Genomic DNA, 19,496 nt, shown 5'->3' on the forward strand with positions numbered 1-19,496 from the left:
TCTCGCTGGGTCTGCCGGAGTGGGAGTCGGAGCGGCGCGAGGCTCTGATGAGTGACGATGACTTCAGCATTGTAGATGCCATGAGCGCCAGCAGCAGCAGCGCCCTGGACAACGTCACACGGGTGCTGGACCGGGCGGCGGCTCGCGGCCGGCTGGCGGAGGCGGTGGAGCCCAACCCGCTGTTCGTCAACCTGGTGAGTAACTGGGATGTGATGAGCGCGAGGTGGTACGGGGGCGTTGCAAGTAAGGCGCTTTGCGTGCGTTACGCGTGGGTAACGAGCAGAGCTGCAATTGGTGGCACGCCTCGCGCCCAAAGGCGCTCAGGCTCAGTGATGAGCGCGAGGTGGTTTGGGGGCGTTGCGAGCAGGGTGTTTTGAGTTCAGCTCTTGCGTGCGTCGCGCGTGAATGAAGAACAGAGTAGCAGTTGGTGGCACGTCTCGCGCTCGAAGGAACCCAAGCCTTAGCTGCTTTGCAACCTCGCCGATACCATTGCATTCGCACAGGCTGTCGATTTCTGCCTCGCAAAGCTGACGGAGGCTGGCGGGGAGGCGGCGGTGGCCGCGGATGGTGGGCAGGCGGCCGTGGCAGCGGACTCGAGCGGCGGCACTGGCAGCGGTACTTCGCCGCTCGCCGCAGCTGCGGGTCTGCGGCAGCTGGTGTCGCATCCGCATCTGGGTCTGCTAGTGGGTCGCTCTACCCTAGCGGAGGTGCTGGTGCAGGTGGTGGAGAAGCTGCAGGATCCCGAGCTGCTGGCGGCGGCCCTGGACGTGCTGCAGTGCCTGATGAGCACCGAGGTGAGCTTCGATGGCGACGCCGTTACCGCTGCCATTGCCGTTGCCGCAAATCGCGCTCCAGAGCAACTACTGGGTGCTCGAGGCAGGGGGCGCAGTTTGTTGGTTACCGTTGCCCTCAAAACCATGTCAGAGATACCTCTTGCAGAACTCAGCGGGAGGGTAAATGTTTACAATGCGGCCGCTGCAAGGTGCGTATACGTTCATATTGAGCCCATACCTTACCATTGGTGCCCTGCAGGCTTTGGGCAGTCGCCGCCATGCACCCACGGTGGCTGCCGTCATGGACCGCTGCCTCGGGCTATGCCGCGGCGCCGCCTGTGCTCCAGACGCCGCGTTTACAGCGACTGCCAGCAGCGGCAGCAGCAGCTCCGCAGAGCCCCAGCAGCAGCCGCAGCCGCAACGAGAACAGCCCCCACTGAAGGCAGAAGCACCGCTGGCGCTGGCCGCTGTGGGCTTCCTCAAGGGCCCTCTGGCGGCGCTGTCTCAGCTGCCGCCGGAGCAGCGGGCGCAGCTGGCGGCAGACGTCACCGCACTGCTGCGGGCGCAGGTCGACATGGGCGCGGCGGCGGGAGGTGGGCATGGCGGCAGCAGCTGCAGCAGCAGTAGCAGCCGCGGCAGCAGTGACTCGGCTGCATCCGCAGCAGCAGGTGTGGCCGACTGCCTTGAGCTGATGCGCGCGCTGCTTCAGCAGGATGCCGCAGCAGTGGCTGCTGCTGTGGCCAGCAGCGCCGGCGGTGCCTCCACATCAGCGGCAGCGTGCTCAGCCGCACTTGGGGCCGGCTGCCTGCCAGTCATGTGCGCCGTGCTGCGGGCCAGCAGCAGTCTAGCAAACCCGCAGGAGCAGGCGGCTGCTGGCGATGTGGGTGGTGCTGTTGTCGGCGGCATGCTGACGCTGGTGCAGGACCTGGTGCTGTGGTGCCTGATCAATATCGCCACCATCAGCGGTAGTGTCACGACCAGCTGCAGCGCACAGCCCGCACAGCAGGGGTCGCCGCAGGCTCAGATGCTGTCCGCAGGCGGCACGGCCCTGCTGGTGCCGCTGCTGCGTGCGCCGGCGGCTGCGAAACGCGTGCTGCAGCTGTTGATGTGGCTGGCGGCGGCAGACGGACCGGAGGCGCAGCAGCAGATGACAGCAGCGCTGGCGGAGGCGTGTGCGCGGTGCCCGGAGATACAGCGGCAGTTGGTAGGGGCGGCAGGCAGCTGCGTCACAGAGCTGCAGCAATCGTGCCCGAGGCCTGTGGCCTCCTCCCAGCAGCTGCAGCTGCTCCTGGAGTCGGTGGCGGCGGTGGTGCAGGGCCAGCCCAGTGTGGCGGCGGGGCTGCTGCTGCCGGACTGGGGCGGCCTGCCGCTGGTGCGGGCGGCGCTGCGGTGCCTGGGCGTGGGCGGTGGGGGCGGAGCCTCCAGAGCCACAGTGCCAGACAGCAGCAGTCGCAGCAGCAGCTGTAGCGGCCCATCCACAACACCCCTGGTCACGGCGGCTCTGCGGCTGCTGCGCCAGCTGCTGCTGCGCTGCGGCCCGCCGCCGCACTCCAGCCTGCCCACGACCTACGGGGAGCTAGTGCGGGCGCTGGTGCGGCTGACTGGGTTGGAAGACGTCGACAACAGCCTCCGCCTGAGCTGCCTGCATGCGTGCCTGGTGCGTGGCAGCGGCAGCAGCCCGTCTGGCCGCCTGCCGCTTCGGCGCGAGGCCGCCCTCAGCTTGCACGCAGCCCTTGGCGAGTGAGTGGTGGGGCTTGCGTTCAGGGATTCTGCAATGCATACATGGCAACGGGTCCGAAGTTACCCTGGTTGTCGGGTGTGTACTAGTTACGGTAGCTGTGCCCTTCAACCGGCGGACCCCACGGCGGCTTATTACGTACGTATGTCCCTGTGTGTTGCTGCAGTGGTGACCTGCTGGAGCAACTGGCTGCCCTGCTAGCTGTAGCTATGGAGCGGCACAAGCAGGTTGAGGAGGCGAGAGCTGGCAGCAGCAGCAGCAGCAGCAGTGAACGCATCAGCACCAGCAGGGCTGCCAGCAGTGACAGCCACGCAACGCAGCTGGAGCTGCTGCAGCTGACCGCCTGCGTGCTGGATGCGGCGTGGCTGGTTGCGGCGGCGGAGGTGGCCAGCAGCAGCTCGGCAGGTGGCGCAGCGGCGGATGCGAATGTGGGAGCAGCTGTTGCAGGCGGCCAGGCACCGCGGCCTGCTGCTGTGCGCACACCAGCCGCTTTCGTCATGCGGCTGGCCGTTGCTGCGGTGCCGTTCGCTGCGCGCTATGTTCGCGACCTGCTTGCACCCACGGACTCGGCGGAGCCCCCCGCCGCCTCAGAACCCCTGCAGCTGGAGATCTTGCTGCGTGCCCTGCACGCCGCAGTGGCCGCACTGCTGGCCACTTCGGGTGGAGCGGCGGTGATGCGCGAGACGGATGGGTGTGTTGCGGGCGACCTGGTCGGAGACCTCGTGCCGCTGCTGCTGGGAGTGCGGGCGCGTGCGGCTCCGGCATCACCTGTTCCGGCTGGCAGTGGCGGCAGCAGCAGCAGCAGCAACAGCACTGTCGCATCCCTGGCGCTGCAGATCCTGGTGATGCTGTCTATGATGGTCGACAGAAGGGATGAGGCATGCTTTTCAGCAGAGACCCTATTGTGCGTGGAGCGCACCCGGAAGTTCCATACCATGGTGCAGCACGTGGTGGAGGAGCACGACCCCCCGCTGCCGCCGGCCGTATGGAGCCGCCTGATGGCGGCTGCGGTGCCGGTGGTGTGCGGGGCGCTGCCGCCACACGTGTGTGCCGTGCTGCTGGCGCCGGTGGCGGCGGAGGCGGCTGGTGGCGAGGCGGGCGGCGAGGGGAGCTGTGAGACTCAGTCGTCAGCAGCAGAGGAGGACAGCAGCGACATTGACATCCTCACACGCTGCCGCGAAGCCGCACGAGTCTCAGATGAGGACTTTGTGTTCGCAGTGCTGCGGCTTGGCCTTGCCCTGGTTGGCGACGCCAGCCATCCTGAGCAGCAACAGGCCCAGCTCGGCACGGACCACGCAGCCTGTGTGCTACTCTTTGCGCTGGGCTTTGTTCAGCAGGCGACGAGCAGCTCAGGCAGTTCTACTAGGCACACTGCCAGCCTGCTGGCGGCAGCGGCGCGCCTGCTGCGGCCGCTGGCGTCGCAGCTGCCGCGGGAGCAGCTGGCGATGCTGGTGCGCGCCCTGACCTTGCGGGTGGCTGGCGGCAGCGGCATGTACGGCTCCCTCGCGGCGGAGTGGCAGCTGCCGGTGCTGCTGTGCCTGGCGGCGTGTGTGGAAAACCCGCTGCTGCGTGAGAAGGACTGGCCGGAGCTGTCATACAGGTGGGCGGGGTGCAGGGGGCGGGCCGTACATCATATGTTGGAAGGGTCCGGCGGTTACAAGCGGTTACCGCACCACCAGCTTACAACTCGCGAATCGACGCCCGCTTGCTGCCACAGGTGCTGCGGCGCCGTGTGCGACCACCTGGTGGAAGAGATCACGGGCCTGCCGGACAGCAGCCTGGTGCGGGGCGGCAAGGCACAGCAGCGCCAGCAGCCACAGCAGCAGGAGCAGCAGCAGCGGGCGGACCGCTTGCTGCTGCTCAGGCTGGCCTGCCGCTGGTGCCAGCGCGCGGCGCCGCGGCATACTCTCGTGCCTAGCTTAAATCAGCAGCTGCAGCAGCTGGCAAGCGTGATGCTGCGGGCGGCACTGCAGTCCGCGGCGGCAAGCCAGCCGCCGACTGCTTCGGCTTGCCCCCCAGCTGCTGCTCCTGCTGCGGCCCTGTACTGCCTGGCCGAGTGCCAGCTGGCGGTGTGTGAGGGGCCGCTGCCAGCCCTGCACGGCGCTCCCCCTCCACCGCTGCTGGGACTGCAGAGGCGGCGGGCAGGCGGCGCCAGCAGTGGGGCGGCGGCGGCGGCCGATGCAGAAGAGGCGGCGGACCGGATGATGGAGCTGGCCATGCAGGTGCAGCGGGCCACCGCAGTGCTCGCTGAGCACCTCCCAATCGAAGATCTGGGCAGCAGCGGCAGCAGCGGCGGGGTCAGCAGTGGCGGTGGCAGCAGCGGCGGCACGCGCGCTGCTGCGGTGCAGCAGCCGTTCCCCGGTGTCCAGCTGCTGCTGCGGGCGGTGGTGTGTGGTGGGCGCTGGGCGGCGCACCTGTCGACCCTACAGCAGCACGCGCACGAGGCCAAGGTGTGTGTGTGTGTGTGTGTGCGTGTGTGCGTGTGTGCGTGTGTGCGTGTGTGCGTGTGTGCGTGTGTGCGTGTGTGTGTGTGTGTGTGTGTGTTAAAGAGCACAAGGAAAACATTACGCGTAGGACAGTGTATGCGATGCAGAATGTGTGTGTGTGTGTGTGTGTGTGTGTGTGTGTGTGTGTGTGTGTGTGTTTGTGTGTGTGTGTTGAAAAGAAAACAACAAAACGAAGCCCGCCCAGACGGCGCGACGGAGTTACTTACGGATACCTACCGATACCGAGCGTCTTGTAGCCGCGTCGACCCCGGTAGTCATACTTACCCGCAAAAAGCCTGGAACCCCCCCTCGGGCGATCGACGAACGACCTGACCCCGAGTGGCACCCATATGCATTGTATGCGCCGCGCCCTGGGCGCGCTACAACGGTGACCCAGCAAGCCTAATGCCCTGATTCCCGCCCGCTGGTCGTAGTCGAGCTCACCTACGGGTGATAGAGGAATTGCAGGCACAGGGGCGGCAGCGAGCAAGTGTCACGAGCAGGGAAAATGGCGACAGCGATGTTAAGGGCGGCGTGCAGCAAGCAAGCTAAGACACGCATCCCAGTCCCGGCCCGCTAATGATTGCGGGAAAAGAGAGCGAGGCTGTGGTCGTCGAGAAACTTATAAGGATTCATCGGCTGCATGGGGTCAAGTCGGCGGGCGTCGGTTGCGGAGCACTAGAAAGCAGCGAACCCCCGGAACTGCTGGACGTGGGCTAGTGTGTGCGAGTGTGTGGCGCCGTGGGCTGGCGGGAGCTGGCCTCCCGCTCCCCACTCCACGGCGGCACCGAGGCTAGGCATGCTCGCGGCCGCAGTGGCCGCGTCGGCTGTCCGAAACCAGCCCCCCGGGGGACATCCATATACTCCCCTAAAAGGGAAAGCGCGCCGGTGTGTGTGTGTGTGTGTGTGTGTGTGTGTGTGTGTGTGTGTGTGTGTGTGTGTGTGTGTGTGTGTGTGTGTGTGTGCATGTGCGCGTCGGGTCACACGAGCGCTCAGGAGAACGCAGCACAGTACAAAATGCGTGCATGTGTCTTGGTAGGCTTATTCGCCATGCCACACGAGAAAACCCCTAGGATCGTCAGGCAGTGAACGCCTGCGCGCAGGGTGCCCGGCTGCAGCGGGACGTGGACCAGATGGATGAGCAGCGAAAGGAGCTGGAGAGCCTGCGTACGAAAGTGGAGCGGCTCCAAGTCCGCGACCAACTGCGCGTTGAAGAGGTGGGCGGCGAATACGTGTTTGGGTTGTGGGCAGACCACGTCGTGCCGGACCCAGCGATTTGCTTGCTTGTCGGACCAATTCAATCAGGTTGACGAACACTAACGACGCTTTTGTTATGGATGCCCGGCGCAAAAGCCTTTCGTGTGAAGTGCAGCGGCTCCGGAATCAGCTGAAGGGCAGCGACCGGTCGCCTGCGACAGAGGTAGGGGCCAAGCGCATTCAAAAATTCAATCGGGTTGGTGTCTGATGGTTGCTGCATACCCCTGTGTCGGCTGCAGTGCCACGTACGGTAACCAAATACGGTAGACGCTTATTGGTTTGTTGCGTGCGTGTGTGCGTGCTTGCGTGTGTGCGGCGCCATGACCGTCACGAGCATGGTGGGCTCCTTACACCGAACCGCACCTTGGATGTGCAGGCCCGGCGCAAGCAGAAGGACCGCCGCGACGCGGCGCGATTTCACGACACCGGCCTTGTTATGGATGTTGCGTAGATAGTCAGGGGGCCGAAGCCAGTTGACTTGCATTGCTCCCATAGTAGGTAAGCAGGTCGGGGGGACGTAAGTTGAGCAAGAGGAGGCCACATGCAAGGCGGTGGAACTGCTGTGTGCCAATTGTTTCTGTTGGCACGGTAGGGTAGCGGTAGTCGCGGTGTATCTGTATCTGCCGGTGCGGTACCGGCAGCGCCGACGTGCAGGAATTTTTGATACATGCTATGGTTGAGGCTGATCTGCAGCAGTTGGGAGGGCAGCCAGTTGGTGTAGTCAGCGTGCTTCCGCACCGTGCCCCCCAACTCTCATGCCGGCAGGTTGGCAGTTGGTTGCGGAATGCCCCGTCAGCTGTTGTGTTGTAAGGATACTGCGGCAGGAGCAATAACCGGGGCAGTCCCTGACCATCCCACCTGGCGGAACAGTAGCCAGGCCTGAGCCAGGGCTTGCGTCTTCGGGGAGCGGCAAGAAACGGGCCCACATGCAGGCCCTCGGGCGAGAAAGATGGGGCGTTTCCGGGGTTGCATTCTCGCCGCGTGGGGCTGCCCCTAATCTCGCCAAGTACCCCTTTCTGGTGGGGGGGGGGGCCTGGATGCCGTTATGAATGCGACATTACAAGAAGGGACAGTCCGACCAAGCCGTTATGAATGCGGATGTTACAGAGGGGACAGTCCCAGCACCCGAAGACGCCGAGCCATCACATGGATGCGGATGTTACAGAGGGGACAGTCCCAGCTCCCGAAGACGCCGAGCCATCACATGCTATCAGGGCCCAACTTGACTCCACCAACCCCAAGCCGTTATGGCCCCTGGATGCCGTTAGGGCCCTTGCCCTTGGAAGATGCAAGCCCTGCAGCTAGCCATGCATCGTTTTGAGACGTGTCCGCTTAGCAGGTCCGAACTCAATTCAGCAGTCGGACCATCGTTGTAGAATGTGTCATCTTAGGAAATCAGCGGGCCTCCCGCATTCAACTCGCTGACTACCCGTAGTTGAAGCTTGAGACTGCACGCTGCTTAAAGCAGGTTATATATTTATAGCTTCGCAATAATGTCATCCCCGTTAGCAGAGGATGAATGTCCTCCCCGCACCTGTGGCCGAGTGGTTAAGGCGCGGCCCTGCTAAGGCCGTGGGGTCTCCCCGCGTGCGTTCGAATCGCATCGGGTGCGTCTTTTTGTTCTCTCCAAGTCAGCCCATCACGCACATTCCGTACATGTGTATAGCTTTTTTCATAGGCCCCAAGTGCCTAGAGCTCCCAAACTCCCAGCCCCTCGGGATGACTGTCGACATTGTCCGACATCAGCATCCGTGCCGGCCATCCTTGGCCACCGCCGGCCTTGGCCCCCTGTCCTTGGCTCTGCACCGATTACCGGTCCAGGACTGAAAAGGTCTCACTACGCAGAAGCGGCTCGGGTGGCGGGAATAGCAGCTGCGGAAGGAGCCGCACGTACAATGGCCCAGCATGCATGTCAGCATGCGCAGAAGGCCACGTGGCTGCTGTGTTGGCAGGGCGCGTAATCTTGCGTGTGAATGCAATGAGCATATGAATGGATTCGGATTGGAAGGAGGCAGGCACGAGGTTCCGATGCAGCCCACGCGGCGCTATCAGCAACACCCATTGCGACAGTCGGGCGCCGTTTCTTACTCTCACTCTAAGCACGTCGGTATGTATCGCTACATATATACAGACAAATGGTGCTCAAATAACCATGCGCGCATAAGCAAGGAAAATCCCTTAAAAGCACCACACCTACCACTCCTACGGTCACCGAACTTTTTGCGCGCGCGTAGCTAGCTCGGACACGACCTATTGCTAGCACGATGAACGTCAATAATGAACTGCGAGCAGATTGTGACACGCTCAAGGCGCTCGGGGCCCCGTCCATGGCGACATTGTCCCAGACGAAACCCAGGCATGGCCCTCCAACGGTCAAGCCGCCCGAGCCGGCAGCCAACACCTCGGTGAAGAAGCCGTGGCAGCTACGTAATCGGAATCGCCAAGCGGTGACTGAGTGGACATGGCAGGTTGGTCGTGACCGTTCTGGCTGATATGTGCCCGACTCGGATGCGCCCCTTCGGGTCTCCAGCCCGCCCGCAAAGAGGAGCGCCGACCGTGTCAGGTGCCACACCAAGCTCTCTACCCCGGCATAAAGTACACCCTGTGCCGGCTGTAACGATGTTTGCCACCTTGGCCAAGCAGCCACCAAACTGCAATTTATACTCATGCACTGGCGTTCACCATACATCGCCGCCAATTCATTGCCCAACAGGACAAAAGCGACTTCTGGGCAGCACTGGGTCGAGCCCCAAAGGACCCGGCGTGCCTTCCCCCGCTCACAGCCCACAAGGGCTTCTTTGTGGCGTTTCGAGCCCAGGCACGGGTGAGTCACTTGGCCCAGGCACCGCGTCGGTGCTTGGGTGCTACTGGGGGGCTACTGGGGACCTGGGGTGCTGCTCCTTCAATAACGTATGCGTTGTGGGCTGGGATCTGGATGCAGCCTGTGGTTCGCGTAGTTGAGGCAAGGCTGCGACGAAGCGGGTTCGAACTGGGGCGAGGCGAGGCGTGTAGGTGCCGGTATCGGTGCCGGTATCCACACTCCTGCACATGAACACGTACGCGGACGTGACCACGAACAAACAAGCAAACAGACACACTCGCTCTTTTCTTAAGATCAATTAACCCACACATACATACACACACGTGCACACGCGCAGGCGGCCTTGAAGATGGTGCGCAAGTTCCCCTCGGTGCTGGTGCTGCCGCTGCTGGTGCTGGCGCTGCTAGTCGGACTGGGCATATTCGGAGTGCGCACCACCGCCAACGACCACGTCAAGAGCAGCCGGGTGGGGCGGGGGGGGGGGCCGAGGGTGGGGGCGGCCGGGGCGGGGCTGCCGGGGCGGTGTGCTGGCACCCCAAACACGCACCTGCATCCATGTGCCTCTTGCTTGTTGCTTCACCGCACTGGGGAGTCTGGACATCCACCCAACTGCCCGGCCGGCCCTTTCGCCTCCGTGACTACGCAGCCCCTCTCCCCCTCCCTCTCCCCCTCCGCACGGGCCCCCCTTTATCTTCGCGCTCGGGCACGTAACCTCCCCTCGCGCCTTGCCTCCTACTCCTGTTCTTCATCACATCACCAGGTGGACGCGGAGGCCGCCGCGCTCAAGGCCGCAAACGCCTACTCGCTCAGCCTGGACGCAGCCATCCTGCCGGTGCTGACGCTGGGCACCTTCATCCGGGAGACACCCGCCATGGCGGCTCTGGGCCCGGCGTTCCCGCGCATTGCGGCGGACCTGCTTAAGCAGGTGGGACGCGGGGTGGGAGGAGGGGGAATGGGGGAGGGGAAATAGACTGAGGGAGGAAGTGGGGACGGGTAGTTCATTCTCATCCTGAAACCAACAATTGGGGGAGGGGGGATGGAGATGGGGGAATGGGGAAAGGTGTGTGTATGGTGGGGTCGTGGGACGGAAGGGGGTTGGGCGAGAAAGGGAGAAAGGGAGTGATCTGTGTCAGCACTCCCATACATGCCCATACAGCCCAATCAGCTGGCGGGCGTGCGTGTGCAAGAAGCACAATGGAATGCACAAGGTGGAGACCAGAGATGGCGCCAACATCCCTTTGTGCGTGTTATATTTTGTGTGCCCCTCACCACACACACAGGCCCGCAACAGCGCAGCACTGCAGCTAAAGCTGGTGCCGTTCGGCATCGTGCGGGCCATCGTGCCGCCGATATTGGACCTGGGCACACTAGGACTGAACCTGTTCACCGACCCCACCCGGAGGCAGGAGGCGCTGCAGACCGTGGAGCTCAAGGTGGGGAGGGGCGGGTGCGCGTAGGGTGTGTCAGGGGCTCTCACCGGGGCTGTGAGGGAAAGCACAAGCTGTGTTCGTGCTGTTGTGGGCGCGCGGTGTGTGCCTAGGCTTGGGCCTGGGGGTCGCGTGCATGTGTTCGTTAGCGAGAGCACACAAGTCACAACGGAGAGGAGCGCGGAGGCGGAGTAGGGGGCGGAGGTGGAAGCGGAGGCGGAGGCCCACAGGCGCTCGGGGGCCACGATCCAACCGCCAACCACTCGCCTCTTCCCCTGGCTGGCTGGTCGGCGACTTCTGGGTCTCGGTTGCATTCGGACACGTAGTATTGATTGCGTTCAAAGCCCCCCCCCCCACCGCATTTACAAGTCCCTCGCAACCACCCTTGCAACCTGCCGCTCGGTTTGCCTGGCGTACAGTCGGTGTGGATGGCTGGTCCGCTGGCGGTGCCGCCCGAGGAGCGCCCAGTGCTCATCGCGCGCAACCCCGTGTTCATGTCGGGTGTGGAGCCGGGCGAGACCTGGGGTAACGGCGCGGAGGGAAACACCAACTGCAGGTGCGTGTGCGTGCGGGCAGTCGGGCGTGCGTGTGTACGGCATGCGCGCGTGCGTTTGTATGGAGCGGGCAGGCGGGATGCTACCGCCGAGCATTGGGGCCAGCGACACGAGTGTGCGGCAAGACGTGCATATTTCCGGCATTGGAACGGTGTCCTAACTGAACACTCTTGTGCCCCCATCCCCCGCCCCGAACCCCGCCGCCGCCACCACCATAGCGCCTGCTACGATGAAACAACGAAGACCAAGTTTTGGTGAGCAGGGCTCCATCTCGCAAAATACTCGCTGTAAATTTTACGCTGCAACAAATGTGCCGGACTCATCAATCTCGCCCCAGGCTTCATACACGGCTACCCCCCCCCCCCTTCCCCGCTGCCTGTGCCCCCCAGTTTAGTTAGTTTGGTTTGCTTAGGTTGGTATTTGCAAACCCCCCCTGTCGCTCCCCACCTCGCGACGCAGGGGCTTTGCGGCTGTGTACATTGCCTTCGACAACCTCACCACCGGCCCCAACAGTCCCCTTCTGCCGCTGCGCAACCGCAACTACCTGTACCGGTGCGTGTGCGTGTTTGTGACCACGGCAACCCCGTGTGTTGTGTACCTGTAGGGCATTCAATAGTACGGTAGTGTGCAAGCGTCTTCCCGCCGTGACCTCCACCTCCGCACTGACCTCCAGACATACACCTGCACGTTGGTCTTCGGGACATGGATGCGTCCAACATGCCACCTGCGCCACCACAATCACCGCTTGCCACAATCAAAATACGCAACTTCCCTTTAAGGTTCTGGGTCTTGGCCTACTTCGGAGTGCAATTCACCTCCCCATCACTGGCGCACGCCTCCCGCTGTAACCTGCACACCTCCGGCCTCCGCGGCACGCCCCTGCAGGCTGACCAAGCCGGCTGCGGGCGAGAGCGGGCAGGCGGTCATTCTGAGCGAGAGCTCGCCGGCGCCCCCCGGCGGCAGCGAGGCCGTGGCCGTGCCCGTGTACCTCCCCGGCATACCCTGGCTGCTGGAGGTGTACCCCGAGGGAGGTGCGTTAGTTGTTAGTTGGTTGCTGCAAGCCGCGTGTCAAGATGTGCTGACGCGTTCTGCGAATCCGTCCTGGTTCGTCCTCCGTATCAGGGAATTATGTGGGTCCGGGCCTGTGTCATATCGTTGGACAGCCCGGCCTGACGTGACACTTGAATACTTGGGTCTCGCAGGCTACCGGCCGTCCTGGGAGGCCCCCCTGATTGTGGTGGTGGTGGTAGTGGCGGTGGTGATCTGCCTCATGATGTTCGTGGCCCTGGTCAACCACCGCCGGCTGCTGGTGCTGCTGCGCGCGCGCCTGCCGGGCAAGGTGCGTGTGTGCTGGCTGTAGAAGAGAGACACGTGCAGCGGTGCCGTGTTGTACTGATGGCAGCGGTGGTGCGGGGTGGGGTGGGATTAGTGGGATGAGGCGGGGGAAAAAGGGGCGGCCTGTTGTCGCAAGAAAGATAGGCACATGGGTCGATGGTTCGGGGGCCTGCCGTGTGCACGTGTATGTGCGGGCACGTGTGCATGCGGAATGCCTTGCCGCCCTTTCCCTCCTCCCACGCTCTACCCCACCTCCTCCCAGCCCTACCTCTGCCTCACAACTGAGACCTCACCTCATTATCTGCCGCCCACCACCATACGGTACACACACACACACACACACACACACACACACACACACACACACACACACACACAGGCTCTTGACCAGCTGCGCATGGGCCGCCCCTTCTACGACTTCTTCCCCGCCGTCACCGTGCTGGACTGCAGCGTGGTCAGGTACGGCACCAACCACATGCGACCACAGAATTGTGCCGATTTTATCTAGGTGAAAGGCAATAAGTGTATTGCTGACGACAAGAAGCCACGCATGGAAGCACCACCTTGTGTCCATCCCCCTCCATCCCTCCCTCCCCCCCCACACACACAAACACGCACAGGTACTACAGCGCGGTGAGCAGCGGCGGAGAGCCCTGGGCGCCGCCCGGAGCCGCCGGCACAGGAACAGACCCGCGCGAGGTGAATACCGTAGGTTGGTGGGCTGGGGTTGGTTCGTGGCGTGGGCTCGTGGGGAGGGTTCGTGGCGTGGGTTCGTGGGGTGGGTTCGTGGGGTGTGAGGTGGTGTGGGTTCGTGGGGAGGGTTCGTGGGGTAATGAGGCGGTGTGGGTTCGTGGCGTGGGTTCGTGAAGTGGTGAGGTGGTCATGGGTTCAATGCCCGGCCCCACCTCGGGCGCTCCCGCCCCCGAGTCCAGAGCGCATCCACAACAGCGGCGGTCGCGTGCGTGTTTAAGACGCGATACGCAACATGCCACGTCAACACACGCACACTCCCTCTGCGTTCGTCACACGTATGCACATGTGCATGTGCATGCCGCAGGTGGTCAAGATGCTGAATGACGTGTACAAGTCGCTGGACGCCATTGCAGAGCGACACGGGCTGCACAAGGTGGAGACCTACAGTGAGTGCCCTACCGCACCGCAATCCAGTACACAAGCACAGTTGTCGTACGGCACTGGTGTACGGCAGCTCTCGAAGGATTCAGCAGATGAAACAACAGTCCATGCCTGGGGCCGCGGACCAAGTCGCTGCAGCACACGTGCGCCTGACATGGATGGCACGCACGCACTCAATCGATCATGTAACAGCGCCTAGTAAGCGAGCTCCTTACTTGACTTCCGCCCCCCGACGACGATTACTGTGTACCTTTGTACCTGGCTACGACTTCACTTCGTAAACTTAATGCATGTAACTCCCCCCCCTTACTTGCTGTACGCAGATGACTCGTACGTGTGTGTGGGCGGCTGTCCCGAGGCGGACGGCAAGGTGGGCGAGCAGCTGCTTGGTCGCATGACGGTTGTCGGCGTGTCGATGGCCTAATTGACCTTTACACCACCCAGGCTCTTTATGGCCCCCAACTCAAACCTATTATTCAACCACTCCGTTCTGCAAACGGCTCCCCCTCGGCCCACCCAGATCCTTAACACATCCATCCTGACACATGCAGCGGCTGCGCCCTGCACGCGTGCCTGTACGGGCCAGGGGGTAACCCCACGGGGTTCTTGATCCTGCCCCATACACATTTGCTGACACGCTCGTGCGTGTGCCGCCCCCCCCCCCCGCGGCCCCCGCCTCCCCCCGCGCCTTCCCGCCTCCCACATCCACCCACCCACTGTACCCCATCCATCCACGCCCCTCTGCAGCTGCATCAGATCCAACCCTGGTCCCCCAACCCCCTCCCCACCTGCTCCCCCCCCCGCACCCTCCACCTGCTGCCCCCAGGACTCCATCACATGGGCCTGCCACGTGGCGCACTGCGCACGTGACATGGTGGTGGCCGCAGCCAAGTACCGCAGCGCCGGCGGACAGCGACTGCAGCTGCAGATCGGGCTACACTCGGGTGAGCGGCCGTGGGTGCGCGGCCGTGGGCGCGTGTTCGTTTTTGAGCCGGGAAATTGGGGGTAGTTCACTCCAATCCCCGAAAAGCATCTACCAACCCCGGGTGTGTGTAAATATCAGCCCAAACAAAAGCAAACTCAGGGTGGGGGAATGGGCCAATCAAGGTGGACGGTCAATTGAGCGAGGCACTGCGCTCTCGCGCGTATGTGTGCGTCTCCAGCAGCACACATGTGCCACTTGCCAGTCCGGGGCCAGGCCTCGGGCATACTGGCAGCACTGCCCCACGCGTGACATGACGTGCCAACGCCCGTAACGTGACGTGCTCGCTACCGTGTCCGATGCGCTCGCAGGCCCCGTGTCGGCGGCGGTCATTGACGGCGGCAAGCGACTGCCACGATACTGCATCTTTGGTGAGTCGTGCTGTGCTGTGCTGTGCAGCGGAGCGGCCCGTGCTGCTGTGATGCGGCCCTGGGGCCGTTGCCACGTGCTAGCTTGCGCCAACATTACGACCCCACCCAGCCTCGTTTGCGCCCCAACTGGCATCCCGTATCACTTCCATCCACACAGTCTTCCGTACCTTCCTGCGTCGCCCCTCGTACCGTTATCCCACCGCCTTTCCCACCAACACCGCTACCTGCCCACCCTCTCCACACGATGAACCCCACCACGCCGCCACCCCCACCACACACACACACACACACACACACACACACACGCTTCATGGCTGCTGCAGGCGGCACGGTGGCCACGGCCACGCAGCTACGAACCACCTCGGCACCCCAGGCTATCCACGTGTCCCGAGCCACCGCGGAGCTGCTGGCGGAAGCGGGTGCGAGTGTGCGTACCGTATGTGTCTCTCTGCTGCCAGACTCCACTGCACTTCCACCCCCCTAGCATTACTTGTGGTTTTGCGCTTCCTTGTTCTGCTGCCGGCCTCCTGTGCCTTTTCGCTCCCCCCTTCTTGGTCTTGGTTTCTTTGGGATTGGGATAAACTATCCCCCATAGCATAGGCCACGCTCTCCTCCTCGCTCTTTGCATTGGGTTCGCATTGATTAGGGCTGGTATCAACAACCCTCCCCCCCTCGCCCTGCTGCTCCACGACGCCTCGGTCCACATCCTATAAGTATTATCATTTGTCACTAACACCTCTTCCTGTGCTCCGCTAGTTTTCGTTGGTATTGGTTTAGTTTGGACTGGTATCTACAACCCCCCCCCCCCCCCGCCCCCGCCCGCCCGGTGCAGGCGACCCCATGGTCATGTTGGTGCCACGTGGCCTCATCCGCATAGGCGGCAGTGCGGCGGCCACCGGCGGGGCGGCGGCGCCGGGCGGCGCTGGCGGGGCCGGCGGGCTGGGCGGCGCGGGCCCGGCGGCGCCCACCGCGGGCGGCCTCATGTACACCTCCTGGCTGCAGGTGGGGCGGAGGGGCAGGCCGGCGGCTGACAGGGGGGGGTAAATTCTGAGCCAGTCCCGCAAGGAACCAGTAGTAGCGCTGTAAGGAGGAAAGGGGGGTTGTAAATATGTACCAGCCCAAACTAAGCCAAACCAAGTGGGATGGGGGCTGCTGGGAGGGTGGGAGGGTGGGAGGGTGGGAGGATGGGAGGGTGGGAGGGTGGGAGGGTGGGAGGGTGGGAGGGTGGGAGGGTGGGAGGGTGGGAGGGTGGGCTGCGCTGTGCTGGTTCGGGCATGGGTGCATGTAGCGAGGACCGTGGCTGCTGTGAGCAGCAGCTGACACGCAGTACGATGCGCAGTGGTGTGCAGCGAAGACGGCGTGATATCACCAGAGGAGGTAACCTCGTGTGTTGAGGTAACCCCACTCCATCCTCCCATCCCCACGCGCTCGTGCCGTACACTTCATCACACCCCCGCTTAACTTGGTTTGGTTAAGTTTGGGCTGGTACTTACAACCCACCACCACCCCCACCACCCCCACCACATGTACGGCAGGTGGACTTGATGGCGGGCGCGTACGGTGGCGCGTACGGCGCACGTGCGCCCAGTACGGACCTGGTGGCGCGACACATGGACGACGACGAGGTAGGGTTGGGTGGTTGGGGGTAGGGGGGGTGGGAGTGAGGCGGTGCGTGCACGCACGTGCGCATGTGCACCATGTACGCGTGCTTAAGGGGAACGAATAGCAAAACACGCCGATGGAATGCGTGTTCACGTGTGTTTGCGAGATCCTTGCATCCAACGTGCAAAACCGTTTTAACACCGGTTCAGGTGTCTCTTGACGGGCTCAACATAGTGCGCAAGGCGCTGCGTCACGCGGAGGACGGCGAGGTGGAGGAGGAGGAGGAAGAGGACCCGGAAAAGCGGCAGGCGGCCCTGGGCCCCCTGGGCTTCATGCACCCCTTCTTTGGCTCCTTCCGCCGCCGCGTGCAGCCAGGCGACTGGGAGGTGGTGGCGGCGGCGCTGGACCTGGACCTGGACCCGCCGCCCGAGGGCGGTGCTGGTGCTGGTGGTAGTAGTGGTGGTTGTGGTCCTGAAGAGGCTGGTGTTGGTGTTGGTGGAGAGGCTGGCGGCGTGGGTGCGGGCGTGGGCGTGGGCGTGGGTGGCACGGTGAGAATGGGCATGGTCGCGGCAGCGACTGCAGCGGTGGCGCCAGCAGCGGCGGGCGCGGCGGTAGTCGTGCCTGTCGCCCGAGCGCAGCTGGAGCCGGCGGCGGCTGAGACCGGGTCGAGCGAGGAGGCGGATGCTGACGTGGAGGCTGCGGAGGTGGCGGCGGAGGTGCAGCTTGGGCGGCCAGCGGAGGAGCGCTGCGCCGCCGCCGCGGCGACTGGGCACCATCAGTTGATAGGTGAAGGCTGCGGCAAGGGCGGCCCGACGGACGGCGTCCGCGGCAGCGGCAATGCCAGCAGCGACGGCAGCAGCAGTGCGGGGGGCCTGGGCGGGCGCCGCAATCCCGATGTCCCTGTCTCTGTCATGGCTGCAGGCAGCAAAGCCGCCGCACCTGCAGCGCTGCCCGTGGCTGCGATGCCGTCGCTTCCGGCGCCTGCGCCCGTCACACCAACGGTTAGCGGCTTCGACGAGCACGCCAGCGTCCTCAGCGCCCTCAACGGCTACAGCCTGGCCGCCGCAGTAGTAAGCAAGGGCGCTGAGGGGCCGGGCCGGGCGGAGGCGGCTGCTACTGCCGCGGGAGCGGCGGCCCCGGCGAGGCTAAGCGAGGAGGAGCGGCGGCAGTAGCAGCAGCAGCAGCAGCAGCCGCTGCTATGCTATGGTGCTGCTGGGGTAGAGGTTGCGGTAGCTAGCTAGTGCGGCGGCAGTGTCGCGCATGTCAAGATGTCCTGTCTTTGGTTGGGTGTTGAGTGCTGCGAATTCGGTGTCAGTCCCGTACGCGTAAGGCGGTTAGTCATGCCGGATGGCGCACAAGTTTTAGCCACTTCCCTGCATGCATACGTACATATATATGCACTTATGGGCATTGCCGAAAAATATGCGGCGGGGGGGGGGCACGGGGAATGAAGGGGACCGGCAAACCGGGAAACCGAGGGATTACGGCTGGACGCGGATCATGTGAGAAAAGGCTTCCGGTCCGGTTGCCGATGTCCACAGCAGTGTGGGAGTAGAATTGGGGATTGGGACGTGAGAGCCTGAGGGGGGAGCTGTATGTAGCGAAGCTCGAAAGGAGAGCGTGTAAGGCGTGACTGAGAAACTAGTAGCCAAGGGGTACAGACACGGTAAGGTGAAGCACAGCAAGCCGAGGTGCAAGGCAGGTGTGGGCTGTCTGCTTAGTATGTACGGACGTACGTACGGTTTACGCATCAACATGTCAGCAGTGCTGGTGACCGTGGAAGAATGGGTTCGCTGCTGCGCACCATGTTTGTGAGGTGTTAAGTTTTGGTGGTCTAGCCAGGGGGGGGGTACGAACAATAGTTCCAGACCCCACCCCGCAAAACCTCCCGACCCCCCCTGACCGACGACCGACCGTGCCGTACCGTGCCGTACACCCCTTAAACCCCCTCTATTTTTCTCCAGGATGGTGTCAAACGACTGCTTTCAGCGAGCTCTATTAGCATGTAAACACGGAAAGTTCGTCGGGCGCGTCTTGACCACAGCCATGTTGTCGACATGTTGTGAACATCTTGCGGCCGTTCAGTTGCACCCGTGTAAAGCACCCTTATGAGACTTACCTACGCATGGGACATACACATGCGTATTCCTCCGGCGCACAAGCACCGGTCCGCGACTTGTGGCACGTTCTGGTCAGGCGAGACACGTCGTACCCCAACATCCCAACCCAACATGTGTTGACGGGCGGTAGCCCTTCGTCTTTTGGTAGGCTCCTGACGTTTCCCAGCCGTAAAAAGCATCCATTACATGCTTTGGGCAACGGTCTGGGCTTGCCCGGCTGTCTTATGAGGCCCAGACGAAAGTTTCCGGCACACCGTGACGAAACCTTGGGGACCGTGGGGACCGACGACCGACCCTGAACTTTGGGGGCCTATATCTCCGCAATTACTACCCTGATCAAAATTCTGAAAGCGGATTCTGAACGCTCTCGTCAAGCTCTTTCAATTTGAAGGGTGGGGTATGTCTGCGGCATTCTTACCCCCCCCCTGGTCTAGCGTACCATTCCGTAAGTTCACTGCAAAGGTTGCGTCTTGCCCTGAGATACACTAGATACACCGCGGGCTGCCAAGACCTGTTTTCATGTGCGCTTGGTGAACACGGATGGAGGTTTTGTGTACCGTATACAACCAACATCGCATTTGACGGCTAGATGATAGGGTGGTGTTGCAATGAGTCCAGTGTTAGTAACGGAACTGCTGCAGGATAGGTGTTGCGGTGTAGAGGTAGGCTGGATGGCCACAAAGCGAGCATGCGCAAGATTGCACACGAGCAGAGTGGAGCAGAAGCACGCAACTGCCATCAAAGCGGTTAAGCGGGCACTTGGTGTGCAACGCTATGAATCTTGGACGGGGTGCATGGATAACTCCTTGCACAGGGCCATCTGCAGGACTAACTTGAGAGCCCACGGAGAGAGGAGGCTGATGGAGACCAGGGGAAATGACGCTCTGAGGCTCTGA

At 63.1% G+C, this 19,496-nt stretch overlaps 3 protein-coding genes across 3 annotated transcripts; 2 read left to right on the forward strand and 1 right to left on the reverse strand.

The window, feature by feature from the left end:
• Nucleotides 1-19: 19 nt before the first annotated feature.
• CHLRE_05g236600v5 (uncharacterized protein) lies at nt 20-7,076 on the forward strand. The gene is made up of 8 exons (XM_043062271.1): nt 20-194; nt 504-794; nt 1,033-2,513; nt 2,678-4,111; nt 4,229-4,961; nt 6,101-6,214; nt 6,351-6,417; nt 6,631-7,076. The coding sequence occupies exons 1-7, from the start codon at nt 48-50 to the stop codon at nt 6,360-6,362; spliced, it is 4,212 nt and encodes a 1,403-aa protein (XP_042924835.1). The 5' UTR covers nt 20-47; the 3' UTR covers nt 6,363-6,417; nt 6,631-7,076.
• A 223-nt stretch (nt 7,077-7,299) lies between these two features.
• On the reverse strand, nt 7,300-8,279 carry CHLRE_05g236626v5 (uncharacterized protein). The gene has a single exon (XM_043062272.1). The coding sequence runs from the start codon at nt 8,238-8,240 to the stop codon at nt 8,064-8,066; it is 177 nt and encodes a 58-aa protein (XP_042924836.1). The 5' UTR covers nt 8,241-8,279; the 3' UTR covers nt 7,300-8,063.
• Nucleotides 8,280-8,370: 91 nt separating this feature from the next.
• Nucleotides 8,371-19,441, forward strand: CHLRE_05g236650v5 (uncharacterized protein). Its single transcript, XM_043062273.1, has 21 exons — nt 8,371-8,722; nt 8,968-9,078; nt 9,413-9,541; nt 9,836-10,000; nt 10,356-10,508; nt 10,922-11,058; nt 11,275-11,310; nt 11,516-11,608; nt 11,942-12,087; nt 12,259-12,395; nt 12,771-12,850; nt 13,012-13,090; nt 13,449-13,530; nt 13,849-13,895; nt 14,352-14,469; nt 14,819-14,878; nt 15,202-15,297; nt 15,711-15,880; nt 16,414-16,503; nt 16,690-18,395; nt 18,445-19,441. Exons 1-20 carry the CDS (start codon nt 8,582-8,584, stop codon nt 17,650-17,652), a joined length of 3,033 nt encoding a protein of 1,010 aa, XP_042924837.1. The 5' UTR covers nt 8,371-8,581; the 3' UTR covers nt 17,653-18,395; nt 18,445-19,441.
• Nucleotides 19,442-19,496: the final 55 nt, after the last annotated feature.

This window comes from Chlamydomonas reinhardtii, chromosome 5 (assembly GCF_000002595.2).
Source record: "Chlamydomonas reinhardtii strain CC-503 cw92 mt+ chromosome 5, whole genome shotgun sequence".
In the NCBI taxonomy this organism is placed as follows: domain Eukaryota; kingdom Viridiplantae; phylum Chlorophyta; class Chlorophyceae; order Chlamydomonadales; family Chlamydomonadaceae; genus Chlamydomonas; species Chlamydomonas reinhardtii.